The 17,823-nt window shown below is 42.2% G+C and overlaps 1 protein-coding gene across 3 annotated transcripts in view; it reads left to right on the top strand.

Moving 5' to 3' along the window:
- Positions 1–17,823, top strand: part of ZC3H18 (zinc finger CCCH-type containing 18) — a 119,371-nt gene that overhangs the window by 28,805 nt on the left and 72,743 nt on the right. For 2 of the 3 annotated variants that reach the window (XM_040329371.1, XM_040329372.1), the window contains exons 4-7: positions 6,177–6,319; positions 7,348–7,440; positions 7,695–7,852; positions 9,104–9,136. In XM_040329371.1, coding sequence (XP_040185305.1) covers positions 6,177–6,319; positions 7,348–7,440; positions 7,695–7,852; positions 9,104–9,136 — 427 coding nt within the window. The remainder of the gene's footprint in view (positions 1–6,176; positions 6,320–7,347; positions 7,441–7,694; positions 7,853–9,103; positions 9,137–17,823) is intronic. The other variant, XM_040329373.1, reaches the window with a different exon arrangement.

Genomic DNA, 17,823 nt, shown 5'->3' with positions numbered 1-17,823 from the left:
AATGATTTTATGTATACATTTTCTGTTCCTTGTATTGCACAGTCACATGTTTCATTCTGCAATCTGTCTTGTATGATGATGTCACACGTTGATGTTATGGACATACCTGAGCTGTGATGTCATTTTCTGCAATATCCTTGGCATTTTCATCAGAGCATTGTGGATGATTCACTTTCTTCTGTTCCTTTGTCTTGGTGTCATTCTTTTTGAGTTTGCGTCAGCATCCATTAGAAGGTGGATTCTGATTGGAGGAGGAAGGAGATGATCACACAGCGTTTTACATATGAATACATTATTATGACTGTCCTATTGTTTCTTCCTTTCACTAGTTCCTCATAAACTCGGGGTTCAGCTGGGATTTTCTGTCTTGCTCAGATAAGCTCCTTGATCGGCTCTTTTGCCAGCCTGGTGGAGAGAATGAAGCATTGCATTGTGCTTTGTGGCTTTTTGGTGCTATGGAGGCCCCCTCCTCCCTCCCCCATCAGGAATTGCTGCTTCAATGCTGAACTCCGGGCACAAAGGCATTCTATTAAATGTATTCCTTGATGGCCACAAATGATCTTAATCCACTTTGTGTGCTCCTAATACCTTTACAAATACAGATATTACTCTGTAAAACTAGCAGTGACGACATCACTGTGCTGTGCATGGAGCAGAGCTGTGGGAGGGATCCAGCAGGCTCCACCCCCTGCAGAACACTACAGGAGAAGGCGGAGACTAGACCAGTCATCCTGCACAAGGAGTGCAAAAGTGGGCGGTACTTATTACCAGAAGTCAATGGATTTATTATCCTAGAGTACAGTTTAAAAAAAATAAACGCTACAGCTTGTAAAAGTGATTCAGCTACCTCAGTGGTCATCAACCCTGTCCTCAGGGCCCACTAACAGGCCAGATTTTATGTATTGCCTTGGGGAGATGCAGACTAGAATACTGCAGTCACTGAGCAGCAAATGATATCACCTGTGATGTATTTCAGTTATGTTGCAAACCTGTTAGAGGGCCCTGAGGACAGGGGTTGATGACCACGAAGGATGAGCTCCGGCGTGTTCACACCCCCCACGTGCAGAGTCCACCAGGAAGTTGGCGCTGCGCTAATCACAGGCAGTGAGACATTGTCCCGATGCACGGTTGCAGAGAATGTCTCACTGCCTGTGATTAGCGCAGGTGGGCTCTGCACGTGGGGTGTAAACACGCCGGAGCTCATCCTAATGACCACTGAGCTACTTGATCACTTGTAAATGCTAGGTAAGTACCTCCCTGCCATGTGTCCCAGGCTCATCGGTCCCTATTGGGTGCCCAGGAGCTCCATGGTGGGGATTGAGAGTGGCAGAAGAACGTCCAGACCCTCCCCTGTGAAGAATGAACCTGGAGGTCCTCAATTCTGAGCACTTGCAGGTTCACGGCTCTCAATCTCCAGCCACTATGCTCAGGTAATCGTCTGATCTGGCGCAGTCTGTGCTCGCACAGCTTCATCAATGTGTAGAGGTGATGGATGTCTCCTAAAACAGAACCTGTCACCTGCACTGTGACCACAGAGGGATAAACTGATGGCAAGAATAAAAAAAAAAAAAAAAAAAGTTTATTCCAATAAACGCCCCCTTCCCTCCACACATGAGCATCAGGTGTGCATATGTAGACAATCTGTTTTGTGCCCCACCTATTGGGTATTACAACACCCATCAGAGTGAGAGCAATGACTCTAGAGTCATCATTCATGGTGAAAGAGGAACTTTGGTCCCTTTTTGTTATGTCTGTGTGTACTAAAAATAAAGATCTGAGAAACAGCGTCAAAAGTATTGGGACACTTACCTTTTATATAAACACACAAACTTTAATGGCATCCCAGTCTTAGTTCATAGAGTTCAATATTGAGTTGGCCCGCCCTTTGCAGCTATAACAGCTTCAACTCTTCTGGGAAGGCTGTCCACAAGGTTTAGGAGTGTCTATGTAAAGTAGGGCCGAAACAACTAATCGATTAATCGACAACTAATCGATTATGAAATTAATCGATTACAATTTTCATAATCGATTAATCGGCCAGTAACATAATGGGGTTAAAAAAATTAGCCCTTTATAGTACAAAAAAGCAAATCGCTGCTGTAAATATTACTTTCACTGTCCCACTATAAAAAAATGAACCCCTTACAGTAGCAATTATTTGCTCTTTTTGTACTTATTTTGTTTTTTTTAACCCCATTATGTTACTAAACATCTCAGGCCGCGTTCCCACCTCTGTTTTTTGGTGCTTTTTGCAAAAACACACTACTATGATTTTTTTTCAGCTGCTGCGTATTTGGAAAGGGCAAGGACTTTTTAACGCAAAACGGTGCTATTTTGTTTTTTTTGGTTCAATATACTTCAATGGAGAAGCTGCAGAAAAGCATGTAATGTGTTTTTGTGGCAATTTGTGTTTTGTAATCTGCCCAACAACAAATTGGCCCAAAAAACTAAAAAAAATGCAATATATTTTTTTTTTTTTTTTTTTTTTTTTTTTTTAAGGCTATTATCCAATTAGTCGATTAATCGAAACAATAATCGGCCAACTAATCGATTATGAAAAGAATCGTTAGTTGCAGCCCTAATGTAAAGGCAGGTGTCCCAATACTTTTGACGTGTGTAATAGATAGATAGATAGATATAGCGATAGATAGATAGATATAGCGATAGATAGATAGATATAGCGATAGATAGATAGATATAGCGATAGATAGATAGATATAGCGATAGATAGATAGATATAGCGATAGATAGATAGATAGATATAGCGATAGATAGATAGATAGATATAGCGATAGATAGATAGATAGATATAGCGATAGATAGATAGATAGATATAGCGATAGATAGATAGATAGATATAGCGATAGATAGATAGATATAGCGATAGATAGATAGATATAGCGATAGATAGATAGATATAGCGATAGATAGATAGATAATCTTACACACACATTATGTGAGCAAAAAAAACTGTCCCTGGCAGTGACATGATTTATTCCCAGCAGTAAGTGCGGAAGGGGTTAAGCAGGTGTGATCTTTGGAGGATTCAGTTTAGCCCTGCCCACCCCAAATCCCCGCCCTAAACATTTTTCAGTAGAGTCCTTGCAGGTTTGTATACTAGGGAGGACAGATTACATTGTTGTCACTTCCTGCGCTCTCATTCATTTGCAGTGTGGACGTCGGTCATCACTGGGCGTGCTGCTTAATTGCCGCACTCTGGTTTTTCCCAATTGTATTTATTTATTTCTAAGTGTCTTTTGCAAGCATGCCATTGCTGGTCTTATGACTGATTGGTACAGAGAGCGGGGTTTTTTTTTTTTTCTCATTCACTACAGGTATGCATGAGCAATAAAAGGACAACAACATTGACTGCTTGTGATCTGTAGAGTGTAAGCTCCTGGGGCCACGTGCAGCGGGGTTTTCCCCATTTTTTCTGTGCCTGTTTACAGATTATTTAACCACCTCGCCTCTCACCCCTGTACACCCTCCTATGGAGCAAAGCAACTTTACTCTGCTATGGGCTTTTTATTCTGCAATACCTTGGTCATTACCTAAGAGAACGTTGTAATGCAATATCTGTATTACTTTATTTTCAAATAAAACTTTTATTTTTTATTTTGTGTAAAGTGACCTCATTTACTAAAATAAAAAAAATATATACTCTAATCAATTTTCTATTTTGCGCTCTTAACCATTTCAATACTGCACATTTTTACCCCCTTCCTGCCTAGTCCAATTTTCAACTTTCAGCGCTGTTGCACTTTGAATGACTGTACACAAATGACATTTTTATCATTTTGTGCGCACAACTAGAGATTTCTTTTGGTGGTATTTAATCGGCCCTGATTTTTTTTTTTTTCTTCTTTTTTTGCTAAACGAAAAAGACCGAACATTTTGGAGGGGGAAAAAAATTATTATATATAATATATATTTTTTTTTTTTTTTGTGCAAATAATCATTCTTAAGTTTAGGCCAAAATTTATTCTGCTACATTTCTTTAGTGAAAAATTACCCACATCAGTATATATTTAGTCTGTAGAACTAAGATTTAACCTGTGTGTGTGTGTGTGTGTGTGTGTGTGTGTGTGTGTGTATGTATATATATATATATATATATATATATATATATATATATATATATATATATATATATATATATATATATATATATATATATCTATCCGAAACAATTAATCGATTATGAAATTAATCGATTACAATTTTCATAATCGATTAATCGGCCAGTAACATATTGGGGTTAAAAAAAAACTAAAATTAGCCTTTTATAGTACAAAAAAGCAAATCGCTACTGTAAATATTACTTTCACTGTCCCACAGTAAAAAAATTAACCCCTTACAGTAGCGATTATTTGCTCTTTTTGTACTTCTTTTTTAACCCCATTATGTTACTAAACGTCTCAGGCCGGAGTTCACACCTCTGATTTTGGTGCTTTTTGCAGAAACACAGTACAGTTCATTTACATGTTTTCCTATGGGACACGTTCACATCCATGATTTTTTTTCAGCTGCTGCGTATTTGGAAAGGGAAAGGACATAACGCAAAGCGGTGCTATTTTTTTTTTTTTTGGTTCAATATACTTTAATGGAGAAGCTGCCGGAAAGCATGTAATGTGTTTTTGCATCAATTTGTGTTGTTTTGTAATCTGCCCAACAACAAATTGGCCCAAAAAAATGTAAAAATGCTTTTTTTTTGTTAAGGCTATTATCCGATTAATCGAAACAATAATCGGCCAACTAATCGATTATGAAAATAATCGTTAGTTGCAGCCCTACTATATATATATTCTCCAAAAATCAATGCTGGTGCTACTGACTGCCTTTCTCATTGCTTGAGGCCCGAGTCAGGACAGTACAAATTAACCCTTTTTTTGTTTTTTTGGGGTTTTTTTGGAAAGTGGTCGGTCCAGGGTATTTAGTAGGAGGCATTTTGAGTCTTTTTGGAGTTATTTTTTTGAAAAATTAAGAAATTGCAAAAATGAGAACCCCCCCCCCCCTTTTTTTTAACTTGTACTGTGACCAGAGCAATATTAACACCAGTAACATTGTACTACTCTGGGAAAGTGATCTGTTTTTATTTTACATTATGATTGTTTTATAGCAATGCATGTCATTGCTATGAAGCTTTTTCCTGAATGACTATGTGATCACTGTGACCATTTTACAGATAGCAACACAATTTGTACACAATGGATGGCATAAAAGGAAGCCATCCATTGTTCACAATTGTCATGTGATTGGTCACAGTGATCACATGGTACCGGTAGTGGGCCAGTACACTGATGAGTTTATTGTCTGTGTCCGTTGACATATCTCGCATCATGACCCCATCCGGGAAGATGTCACATGACGTCCACCTGGATTGACTAAAGTCCGGCCAGGCCATCATTTTGCTATAGCCCAGGCCAGAACTGATTAAAACAGAACTAAAGGCACTAAAGTTAATTCCTTTTGAATGGGATCGGTCCCTTTCCTGCGCTGGCATCTTCTTACTGAGTGCCAGTCTTCAGACATCTCCACTGGGTGGAGCGGGATGACGTAATGGTCATCCTGGCTCATAGGGACTGTGCTGGATATGCAAGGTCATCCACAGACAGATTGATAGTCTTTTCCTGCTGAACTGGTCGAATTATCGATCAAGCAACTTTAGTACAACCAGCCTGTCAGGGTTTTTACATGCGATCACTACCAGCTGCTGTAGCCAGACAGGTGGGTGTATTTTGCAAAGGAGACCTTGCATGTCTCTTGCAATTAATGGCATGCCTGCTCAGTCTATGTTATTATTATTTTTTATTTTTTTTTAATACTTTTTCTCATCTATGCAACTGGTCCCCTCCAGCCTCTTCTCTTTGGCACTCCGGTCGGCAGTTGCAGGATGAATTAACCATGTGCAATGCCAGGCTGTCATTTTGACAGGTGGGAATTGGCAGTCAGTGAGTGGGGTAAGCTGCAATCAATGGGATCTACTACATGCCACTTCATGAAGTTGTCTTGGAAGTGGGCTGTGTGCCCAGTGTCCACAATTGGTTATAGTAGATGTAAACCTGAGCTGGACAACCTCCAGTATACTCTGAGTTGTATTCCACTTTATTGAATGAATTTAATCTTCTGTCCAATTCTCATGACCTCACTGATGTGACCAATTTTGTGTTTTCCAGGGAACTGCACATGGGGAATGAGCTGTCGGTTCATACACCCTGGCATGAACGATAAGGGGAATTATTCGCTGATCTCTAAACCTGACCCGTTTTCTGCCAATGGCACAGGCCCCGGCGGGGTACAGTTGCCTCAGAACCCTTGGGTAAGTTGTGATGTGATTGCAAAATAGCCGCATAATCTCTACTTCTGTTCTTCAGTACCCATTCCAGGACTGTTTAACGTGTTATTCCACCCCAACATGACGTTTTCAGTTATTGCTCACCCTCCAGCTTCCTATAGATTGTCATTCCAACAGTGAGTTTTCCCTCCTCTGTCAATGTCATCCTGCCAGCTTTGTGTCCCTGCTCACCTTTGTGTTCCCACAGCAGCAACTGTGCAGAGCCAGGAACTCCATATAGGGATAGGGGAAACCTCTCATAATGGGGAAAGGTAGTGTACAGACTTGGGAACTTGGTAAAGAGATGATGGGAATCCCTTGATGTGCACAGACCCAGGAACTTGGCACAGGGATGGTGGGAACCCCTCATAATGAGGAAAGGGAGTGTACAGACTGGGTAAAGGGATGATGGGAATCCCTCGATGCGCACAGACCCTGGAACTTGGCACAGGGATGGTGGGAACCCCTCATAATGGGCACTGCAAGGTGTAGGAACCTGGGAACTCAGGTGAGCAATGGTGGGAACCCCTCATAATTCAATAGCGAGCAGAGAAAGTGTACAGACCCAGAAACTCTGTACAGGAATGGCAGGAACCTCGCAATGGGCGGAGAAGGTGTAAAGACCCAGGAAATTTCTGCTTTTAGGAGTGGTCCTTTAAGGTGAACTTGTTTCCAAATGACAGCAAGGAAAATGGCCACTTAAAATTTTGTTTCCAAAAATTAATTTTCTTCCCTGTAGCTGCCACTCCGAGCTTCAGGGTGGATTGTGGTCTGACTGCTAGGGGTCTCTTTGTGAGATTTTTGGTACATCAGGTTTGTATTTTGGGAAGAAGGTTGATTGATTTCGCTCCTATTACCGGAAATGGAGGGAATGGGTCTGACCTCTGTGTAATATCTAAATACCTAATGGAGCACCATGTGCATATCTCTGGCCTTCTATCAGTTTATTGCTGTCATTTGTTCCTGGGTTTAATCTGAAATTTGTTGTAACACATGATCTTTTGTCTTTTCAGGGCGCTCCGGTCACCGAGGAGCTTCTTCCTCCCCCGATTCTGGAACCACCATCAGAGAGCGCCTGGGAGAGAGGACTCAGACATGCTAAGGAGGTGGAGTATCCCTTCACTCATATTATTCTGATTTAGACCGCCGCTGTAAGCAATGCCTCTTTTGATAACCAATGATGTCATCACTCTGTCAGCTGGCCTTTGCTTAGTTGCAAGATCGATTTTTTTATTTTTCTGTTGGGGGTGGTGACCAACAGACTCCTGTCCAGATTTTATGATCTGTGTAGTGTCTCGATCTGTCTGTGTAGAAGGCGGATGTCCTGTCTCTGAATCGAGCTTTGCTTTTTCTTGTTTAGGTGTTGAAGAAAGCCACCATGCGGAAGGAACAGGAGCCAGACTTTGAGGAGAAGCGCCTAACCGTCACTATTGGCGAGGATGAGCGAGAGTTCGATAAGGAGAACGATTATCTACGGGACTGGAACTACCGAATCACCAGAGAAGTGCGGGAAACCGGGTGCGTGGTCTAAAAATAAAAGTTTTACAACTGTCTGTTCCCCCCCCCCCCCCCAGGGTTCTGTACGATGGCCCGTGGCTGGTCAGAGGCATGTCTACAGGGGGTGGGGAGGGTGACAAGGAAAGCTGTTAAGTAGAACAGAGCTGCCTGGGTGGTGTCTATAGCTGGGAGGACTGACAGAATGACATGAAGGACAATGTGGGTCAAAGGCGGTACTGAATGGGGATGGGTGGGGGGTTAACTGCAGCAGGGAGAGCTGGAAGCAGAATAATGTGTAGGTCAGTAGGGGGAAAGACCACTGCCATTTAAAGAGCAGGGCTGACCAGGTTTTATGTCGGCAGCAAGACACGCCCCCTTACTATAGGTGTTCAGGCATGCTATGCGTCAACACAGCGTCCTGTGGTTCTAATCGGCAAGCTCATGGAAGCAAACTGTTCTGTTAATTGTGTGGTTTATTACTAAAGGAATACATTGTTGAAATACTTTAAGGGGTTACCATGCATTTTAAAAAGAATTTGTAGAAAATAAAGTGATTTGAACAGATGTTGGGCGGAGCGAAGGTCACAGTGGAGAAGGGAATTCTTTGTAAATATTGCATAAGAAAGTTTATTCAAGATATTTTGAAAATACAAGTAGTGAATCAGGCACATTAGGCAACAAACTTGTAAACGCTTATCTTTTTAAAGAGGACCAGTCACTACTGGGCATTTTGTTGTCGGGATCAATGGTGTCCTCAATGCTGTGAAATACAGGCAGAAACGTATCCATCGTGCCATAAGGTGCTGGCACACACCGCACATAATTGCAGACTTGTACCTCCAGTGCTGCGATGTCACCGATCGGGCAGGTCCCGGGCACCTCATCTTCCTTCCGGATTTAGTCTTTTGTCGCTTCAATGACTGGGCTGTGATGACATCGCTCTCGGGGGTGTGTTATCACCACGGCACAGATTGGAGCGGTAAATGTACACTGATCTGTTCATGCGTGACTCTGTGTACATAACAGCGGACAGGCAGGAGGAAGCGCTTATGGCAGAATAAATATCTTCTCTGTCAACAAGTTTTTTTTTTTTAAGTGGATTTAATACCATTTAAATCCGAAGCGCTGTATTTAAAAGGGTATGTTACATCAGCGCGTTTCTGGGTTATGTTGCTCCGCTGCAATGCCCTGGCATTGGGTTAGGTGAAGCCTTCCATCAGTAAACTGCTCTGTGACCGGGTCACTTATACATATTTTTTTTTTTTTTTTCAGGGAGGTGGAGTTTAGAGAAACTGTAACACATGGGTAAGTTATTGCCGTGTGTCTGCTATGCTCTCAGGCCTTGTTTACTAGATCAATATAAGACTCGGAGGAAGTGCCCACAGCACCGTCCTTTATCAGTTGTCAGCACATGGTTTACCCACTGTTTTGTTTTGTTTTTTCCTGTTGTATCTAAACCCAAAAAGAGAAATAACATATTGCAGCTTACCAGTCCTTTTTAGATGTGGTGGCTACATTCGTTTTCTTTTTTTCAGGCTTTTTCTTTCCCTCAATTTCACCTTGTGATCCTGCCACTAGCACTTCCTGTCCTAGGGTGACACACACACACACACACACACACACACACACACACACACACTCTGCTGGATCTATGAAGCAGCCTTGTTGTCACACTCCAGGACGGGATCCCAGAACATCTTTTATAACATAAGGGGAGATGTTCTGTAGTCCTTAGAGGATAACCCTGCAGTTAGAGCCATAAAGTGGTGGGAGGGGTTAGTGGCAAACTCGTCTAGGTATTATGGTCGGGTGTCCACAAACCTTTAGGTCCCTTTCACACTGGGGCGGCGTTGGTGGTAAAGCGCCAATATTTTTAGCTGCACTTTACCTGGCACTTTCGTGACTCTATTCGGCCGTTAGCAGGGTGGTTTTACCCCCTGCTAGCGGCCGGGAAAGGGTTAAAAACAACCGCAAAGCGCCTCTGCAAAGGCGCATTACCGGTGGTATAGCCGCGGTTTCCCATTGATTTCAATGGGCAGGAGCGGTATACACTCCGCTCCAAAGATGCGGCCAGCAGGACTTTTTTTCCCGTCCTGCTAGCGCACCGCTCCAGTGTTTGAAAGCCCTCTGGGCTTTCACACTGGAGACGCAGAAGCGGCAGTTTCAGGTCTGTTTGCAGGCGCTATTTTTAGCGCAATAGCGCCGGCAAAACAACCCAGTGTGAAAGGGGTCTTAGTATATGAGCTAGAAATTTTATGTTGCGTTGCCTCTGAAAGCTTACTCTGTTATCCAGTGAAAAAGGAGGCGGAATACATAGAATAGCCTTTTATATAATGTATATAATTTTTGTTTCCAATATCTTCTTCCTCGGGAATACATATATTTTGAAATGAATGGTCCCATCAATGGCTCTATTGGTGTTTAAATCTGGACGGAAAGGTTTGCTTTTTAGTTTCCCAGGCATACCTGCATATACCTCCAAAAGAAAGGGAAGCTAAAGCTGAATAAAAGCCTCTCCAATGCTGCAGGTGCTTCAAGCCAACTTTGTTATAGACTTCTGTGGAGGCTTCGGAGATACTTTGACGCATCAAAAAAGCGGCATGGGGTATAATTTTGCAGCAAAGCAAAAGCACTGTATAAACAGGACTGTAAGCTAACCATTTATTTAGTGTTAGGGGATTTGAGCGTTTTAAAAAAGTGTGTCCAGTGCCACATTTTGCAGCAAGTGTAAACAAGCCCTTAGAACTCTGTATTGAGACAAGTACACACTATACAGGGATGTGCTTTGTTCATATTTCATGTCTGAGGTTTACAACCACGTAGTGCTAGCAAATCCACCCTCAGGAAAAAATGACACAACATTAGTAAAAATAAGTATTACAAAATCATGGTAAAAGAATCGGGGTAGAAACCCCATAATAAAAGCATTACCAACTGTATTCACATTCATGGTACAACGATACAGCAACCCCCCCCATGCACCTTCCCTAGATTATAATGCTAACCAGCATATAAAATTCAAAAAGTATAAGGAAGACAAAGGAAGGTGCTAAAATCAACGCGTTTTGCAGAATATGCTTCTTCAGGGGTTCAAGGGGCACAGGTGAGAGAAATACCATAGTATGGGGCTGCCGGTTGTCTCCCACCCTTTTTCATCACCGTCCTCTTCTGCAGTCGCTCCTAGGGAATGTCCTTCAGTGTAATGAAACCTCATTTTTCTCTGGAACGTTTGCATTTTATTTCTCTTTACTGCTGGTAATGCTTTTATTATGGGGCCTCTACCTCGATACTTTTAATATGATTTTGTAATAAATATTGTTTTTGTGTCCTTTTTTTTTCTGAGGGTGAGCTTAGCGCCTTTAAGGGCCCTTTCACTCTGGTGCGTTTTTGCCGCGTTTTCGCGGTAAAAATGGCACTATTAAAACGCTCCCCATGCCCCTCTCCATTGAAATGAATTAAAAACGCGGTAAAATCGTGGTGTTTTACCACGATTTTAACGCTCCGTTTTTACCGCGTTTTTAATTCATGTCAATGGAGGGGGCATGGGGGGCGTTTTATGGGCGTTTTAATAGCGCTATTTTTACCGCAAAAACGTGAGAAAAACGCACCAGTGTGAAAGGGCCCTAATAGTCTCAATGTGGAGTCCTCCTCCTCCTTCTTTTTTTTCTTTTTCTTTTTTCTTACTTTTTACTTTTTACTTTTTTCTTCTTTTTTTCTTTCTTCTTTTTTTCTTTCTTCTTTTTTTCTTTTTTCTTCTTTTCTTCTTTTCTTTTTTTTTTTTTTTTTTTTTTTTTCTTTTTCTTCTTCTTCTTGAAAAGTGTGAGAAAAGTTGAAGAGAATAAAGTGTATTTCCTCATGGTTCATGTGTTTACTATCCCACGTGGAGCGCATAACAGCGAGTAAACTTCCACTTGGAGTATACAGCACCCGCGTGCTCGCCTCCTAAACCTTTTTATAGATTTTTTATGGTTTGTAGCAGATGTCTGGCCGAGTCCAAATAAGAGCGCAATCCAGAGGCTGTAAAATGTACCATGTGAGACTCGCACTGTTATTTTTTATTCTGTTCTGGTCCTATAAAGTGGGGTATTTTTCTGCTGGAAGGTGTTAAAGTTGTAAATCTTTTATCAAAGGAAAAGTAACTTTCCATTTTGTGATTGTCTTCGGGTAAAGGTTATTTAGGCCAATTTAAGCGCCACGCCACTGCCAAGAGCTTTATTTACAGCTTTATTCAATTAACCACTTCAGCTCCGGAGGGTTTTACCCCCTTTTCTGACTAGGCTATTTTTTGCGATACGGCACTGCGTTGCTTTAACTGACAATTGCGCAGTGGCGCAACGCTGTACACAAACATAATTATTATTTATTTATTTTTTCAAATAGAGCTTTCTTTTGGTGGTATTTGATCACCTCTGCGTTTTTTTTTTTTTTTTGTTTTTTTTTTTTTTTTGCGCTATAAACAAAAAAAATACGCATTTTACTTTTCTGCTATAAAAAAAATCTAATTTCTTCATCAATTTAGGCTAATGTGTATTCTGCTACATATTTTTTTCGTAAAGGAAAACCAATCCCAATAAGTGTATATCGTTTAGCGCAAAAGTTGGTGTCTACAAAATGGATATTTTAATGTACTTTTTATTTTTTATTGTTTTTTACTAGTAATGGCAGCGATCAGTTGTTTTATTTTTTTGAGGCACTGTGGCGGACAAAACTGTTCCTGCTGTGCTCATGTCATCAGAAACGATGCATACATTCGGCGCCATAATCTTAGCTTTCATGTTTATGCAGACGATACGCAGATTTGTTTTAAGCTGCCTAAAAAGGAGGAAGTACAGGTGGATCTGGCATCCTGCCTGGAGGAGATACAGTCCTGGATGGGAGCCAATTATTTAAAGCTTAAAGGAACACTAAAGGCAGAATAAAAAAATAACAAACATGTTATACTTACCTCCACTGTGCAGTTCGTTTTGCACGGAGTGGCCCCGAATCCTGTCTTCTGGGGTCCCTCGGCGGCTGTTTCGGCTCCTCCTCGCAAAAGCTTTCCACGTTCATGTGAGCTCCCTCGCAGGGTGGAAAGCTTTTGCAAGCGCGCTCCTGTGATACAGCGGCGGGCATAGCCGCCGACTGTATCACTCGGCCCCGCCCCCCGGAGCGCCGCGTCATCCGCTGTGATTGACAGCAGCGCCAGCCAATGGCTGCACTGCTATCAATCCGCCCAGCCTAGCCAATCAACGGCCAGGCTGGGAACCGAACAAGATGACAAGCACGCGCCCGGGACATTCGAACGGTGAGGTAAGTAAAACGGGGGGGGGGGGGGCGTTGCTGTCAGATGTTGTTTTTTACCTTAATGCATAGGATGCATTAAGGTAAAAAAAAACGTTTACCTTTACAACCCCTTTAATGGCTCAAAAACTGAATGTATTGTTATTAGCAATCAGAGCAAAACCAGTCTGAATGATTTTCCTTCTTGGCCAGTTTCGTTTATGCCATCCCCCTACCCCGGCTACCCAGGTTCGGGACTTGGGAATGATTTTGGATTCCAAATTGTCATTAAAGTCGCAGGTGAATCAGTTTGTGAGCTTATGCTATTTCCAACTGAAACTTCTGCGTTCTACACTGCATTTTATTGACAAGGTGGACAAAGTCCACGTGATTAATGCTTTTTTTGGTAGTCGGCTGGACTACTGTAATGCGCTATACATGGGGTGTCCAAAAACCCTTCTGCATAAGCTTCAGCTGATCCAAAAAGCCGCAGCTAGGTTATTAACTGGTGAGGGTCGTCGGGACCATATTACGCAGTCTCTGAAAGCCCTGCATTGGCTACCGGTTGCTGAACGGGTTTTGTTCAAAGTGGGCTGTATCGTCCACAAAGCTATCCATAAGATAGGCCCAGGGTATCTGCAAGAAAAATGTACCTGCTACGTTCCCAACAGAGTGTTGAGTTCTGCTAATCAGGCTAATTTGGCTATCCCCAGGTTTAGAAGAACTAGATGTGGGGGGAGGAGGCGCAGGGTTCAATATTCTGGAATTCTCTACCTCTATACATAAGATGTGAGAAGGATTTATTAAAATTTAGGAAGTTTTTTTAAACTTTTTTATTTTCTCAAGTGTATGGCCCTAATTAGGGTAAGTTATTAGTACTTCAGTTTTTTAAATGTTTATTATATGGTTTTACATCGTTATCGTACAGTAATAAGAGATTTGTTTTTGTACTTGTATATGTCGGTTCTATGAGCGCATCGAGGCCTTCGGGTTATGACTGCGCTCCCAATAAGCATTTTTTTAAATAAATAAATACAGAAGAACGCTAGCATGCAGGTACCGGTCTTGTGCTTGGAGGATCGGCTGATTTGGTAAGTATATCTTCACTCTCGGCCCCACTGCATGGGGGAAAGAAATAAAAAAAATTCCTGGAGGAGTTATTGGTTAAAAATGGTTTACAACCTCATTTAGGCTCCATTTTTAAAGTGCTTGTAAAGGCATAAGGTTTGTAATCCTAATGATGCATTAAGCCTTCTGTGTTCAGCAGCCCCCCCCCCCCCCCCCTAACACTTACCTGAGGTCCCTCTATGTCCAACGATGTCCACGAGTGTCTCAGCCATCAGATTGGCTGAGACACAGCAGCAGCGCCATTGGCTGCTGTCAAAGTCGGCTAGCCAATCGTGAGAGAGGGCGGGTTAGGACTCCGTGTCTGAATGGACACAGGGAGCTGTGACTTGGTTCGCGTGCCCCCATAGCAAGCTGCTTGCTGTGGGGCGCACTCAACAGGATGGAGGAGCCAGGAGCACAGAAGAGGGACCCGAAAAGAGGAGGATCCAGGCTGCTCTGCAAATCCACTGCAGCAGAGCAGGTAAGTATAACGTGTTTGTTATTGGGGGGGGGGGGGGGGACTAGACCTAACTATCACTTTAATGCATTCTCTACATTAAGGTAAACAACCCTGAAGCGCCTACTAAATACTTACCCGAGTCTGATCTTGATCCAGCACTGTGCCTGAGAGCAGCAGCACTGCTCTCTCCCTCTTCCACAAGCCAAGCTGCACTGTGTATCTATGGAAAAAACACAGTTGGGTTTGGGAGTGAGCCTGCATGTCAGCCTCTATAGCAAATGATTGCTATGGGGGTAGACACTGAAGAGGTGGAGCGCGGGTGGCGGACCCCTGAAGAGGAGGATCATGTCTGCACTGTGCATAAACATTGCAAAAATCTTGTAAGTGTAACGCGTAAAAAAAATAAAACCTTTACAATCACTTTGACTCATAGCGGGAGATTTACTAAAACTGCATGGTAGCAAATCGGCTTCCAGGTTTTATTTTCTGAGCTTAATTTAGCAAGCTGTTGGAAGTCGATTGGTTACAAATTCCGATCGTGTGTACGCAGCATTGGAATCGTTTTTTACTTTTTATACTGGGGTGCTTTTGAGATTGTTTATAATTTTAGAGGGTGCTCTAAATGATAAAGGTTGTTTATAGATTTAGAGGGTGCTCTGACTGAAAGGTTGTGAATCTCTGGTCTAGGAGGACCAGAGCGATGTCATGGTGTCCATTTAGGTTTGTGACCAAGGCCTTTTTTTTTTTTTTTTGCTAATGCATTTTACTGACCCCAGATCTCTCCCTAAAGAGGACCTTCCACTGCTTATTTTGATCATCAGGGATATTTCCATTCCCTGTGATGGGAATAAGTGATCAAATTGTGTGTTTTTTTTTTTTTGTTTTTTTAAATGGACAGTGTAAAAATAAAGTAATAAAATACTTTTTTTTTTTATGAACCTACCATGTTTTACCACCCCCCCTGTGCTCATGCACAGTGGTAGTTGCATACGTATAAGCTTACCTGTAGGTACTTCCACCTTTTAAAAATAACCTTTTTATTAGCCCTGCATGGACAAAACGCAGGATTGCTATAAATGGCATCAGCAGGAAGATGATCAGAAAATGGAAAGTTACATTTACTTAGATAAACCTTGACAGCGGTTACACTTACACCACCAAGTAGAAAATGTCCCCTCTTTTTAATGATCCATGATATAAATAGCTGCTGCATGAGCTTCACATGGTGTGTTTTTTTAGATTTTACGGCCTACAAATTCTTGTCCTATTTGGACTCGATCCGGTCTTGTTTTATGCTGCAAGGGTCAGACACACTCGCTACATACGTGACTTGTAAAACCATAAAACCGTTTTTTAAGAGGTGAACGCTGTATACATAGAGTGGAAGCTTACTTGCTGCTCATCGCTCGCTACACGAGGGATGGTGGATGTTTTTGTTTTAAAATTTTCCACGATGAAAACTTAATAATGATCGTAAACAATGGCGGAAGGTCAGGAAAGTTTTCTACAGGAGAATATTCCGGGCACTTTCACCTAATACCATCACAACTATGAAATCCTTAGTATGTGTGTATTGTACATATGTAGAACATGCGCACTTCGTGTTTTATCCCTTTACTCTGCCATATTTGTTAGAAAATTTCGGGAGGGGGTTGTGCATTTCTGGGGTGCGGTTTATAGACCGCAGTTCAGAAAATGCACTCGATAGGCCCGTGTGCCTGTGAATGGTTGTGGATCTTCGCTCTCATTAGGCAGGATGGCTCCGTTGTCGGCAAAGTGGGCATCCCTCATCTCTTGACGGCTTAGAATTTTTGGACTCTCCACTTTGTGTCGGTGACACTAGTACAAATAGAAGGGTAAATCTCCCCAGTGGGGACACTGCAATAAAAAAAAAAAAACACACACAAAGGGTTTTTACTTTTTCCACTTTTCTGAAAGCGCCAAATATTGCTTTTTACGTAAACCTAGAAACCCAACCAGAATTTTTTTTTAGGGCACCACAACAAGAATTCAAACAAATCGGTATAACCTTTCTACACACTATATATTTTTTTTACATATATAAAAATGTTATCACAAATTCTAGAAGTGTAAAAATCCCAATGTTATAGCAGGAAATACCCCCCCCCCCCCCCCAATGTTATAATGCCACACCAATACGCATATAAATATTCAAATGTGAGGATACGTTGAGAATAGGTCTCCCAAGTTCCCCATATACACCGTATCCAACAATAGAGAACTTTATGCCAAAGTATCACTGTATGTCATTGTGGCATGTATAAAAATAATGGACATCAATTCTTCAGCTCAACTTTCTCCATATTGCAGAGTAGCGGACCCAGCTTGTAAGGCTGCTTCCTCCGGGGTATATAGTGTGGGGGAATCTAAAACAAACACTAGAAGTCTTTAGTCTCGGATACGTGATGCGTGATAATTTAAAAAATCATATCTTTTAACAGTATATGTTCCCAAAACAGCAATATTCAGGACTTCTCCCCATACTACAATTGTCAAGGTAGCACAAGTGCAGAGTTCCCAAAAATCTCATTATGCTGACCAGAACATTACGGGTTCTCTGGACACAAGATTCTATTCCAGTGGCATTGAGAAGTACTAAAGGATGCCAGTGGCGTTAAGTACTGTAGGACATCTCGCTGTCTGGGTGTAGCTCCTTGGACATATTATCTAAGGTTTTGGGACATCTTTCTTTACACGCACATGAACTTTAATGGCATTCCAGTCTTCATGCATGGGGGGTTCCATATTGCGTGGACCTTGCTTTGTGTACTCGTGCGCAGTCATGTTGGAACAGGAAGGGGCCATCCCCAAAAGTTGGGAACATGAAATTGTCAAAAATGTCTTGGTATGCTGACGCCTTAAGAGTTCCCTTCAGTGGAACTAAGGGGCCAAGGCCAACCCCTGAAAAAAAACCCACACCATAATCCCCCCCCCCCCCCCCCCCTCCACCAAATGAGTTGGACCAGTGCACAAATCAAGGTCCATAGAGACATGGACGAGCGAGTTTGGGGTGGAGGAACTTGACTGGCCTGCACAGAGCCCTTATCTCAACCCAATTGAAAACCTTTGGGAAGAACTGGAGTGGAGACTGCAAGACAGGCCTTCTCGTCGAACATCAGTGCCTGACCTCACAAATGCGATTCTG

The sequence above is a fragment of the Rana temporaria genome, chromosome 11 (assembly GCF_905171775.1).
Source record: "Rana temporaria chromosome 11, aRanTem1.1, whole genome shotgun sequence".
NCBI lineage: Eukaryota > Metazoa > Chordata > Amphibia > Anura > Ranidae > Rana > Rana temporaria.
The sequence above is the reverse complement of the archived record's forward strand: the minus strand, read 5'-3'. Positions and strand labels throughout refer to the sequence as shown.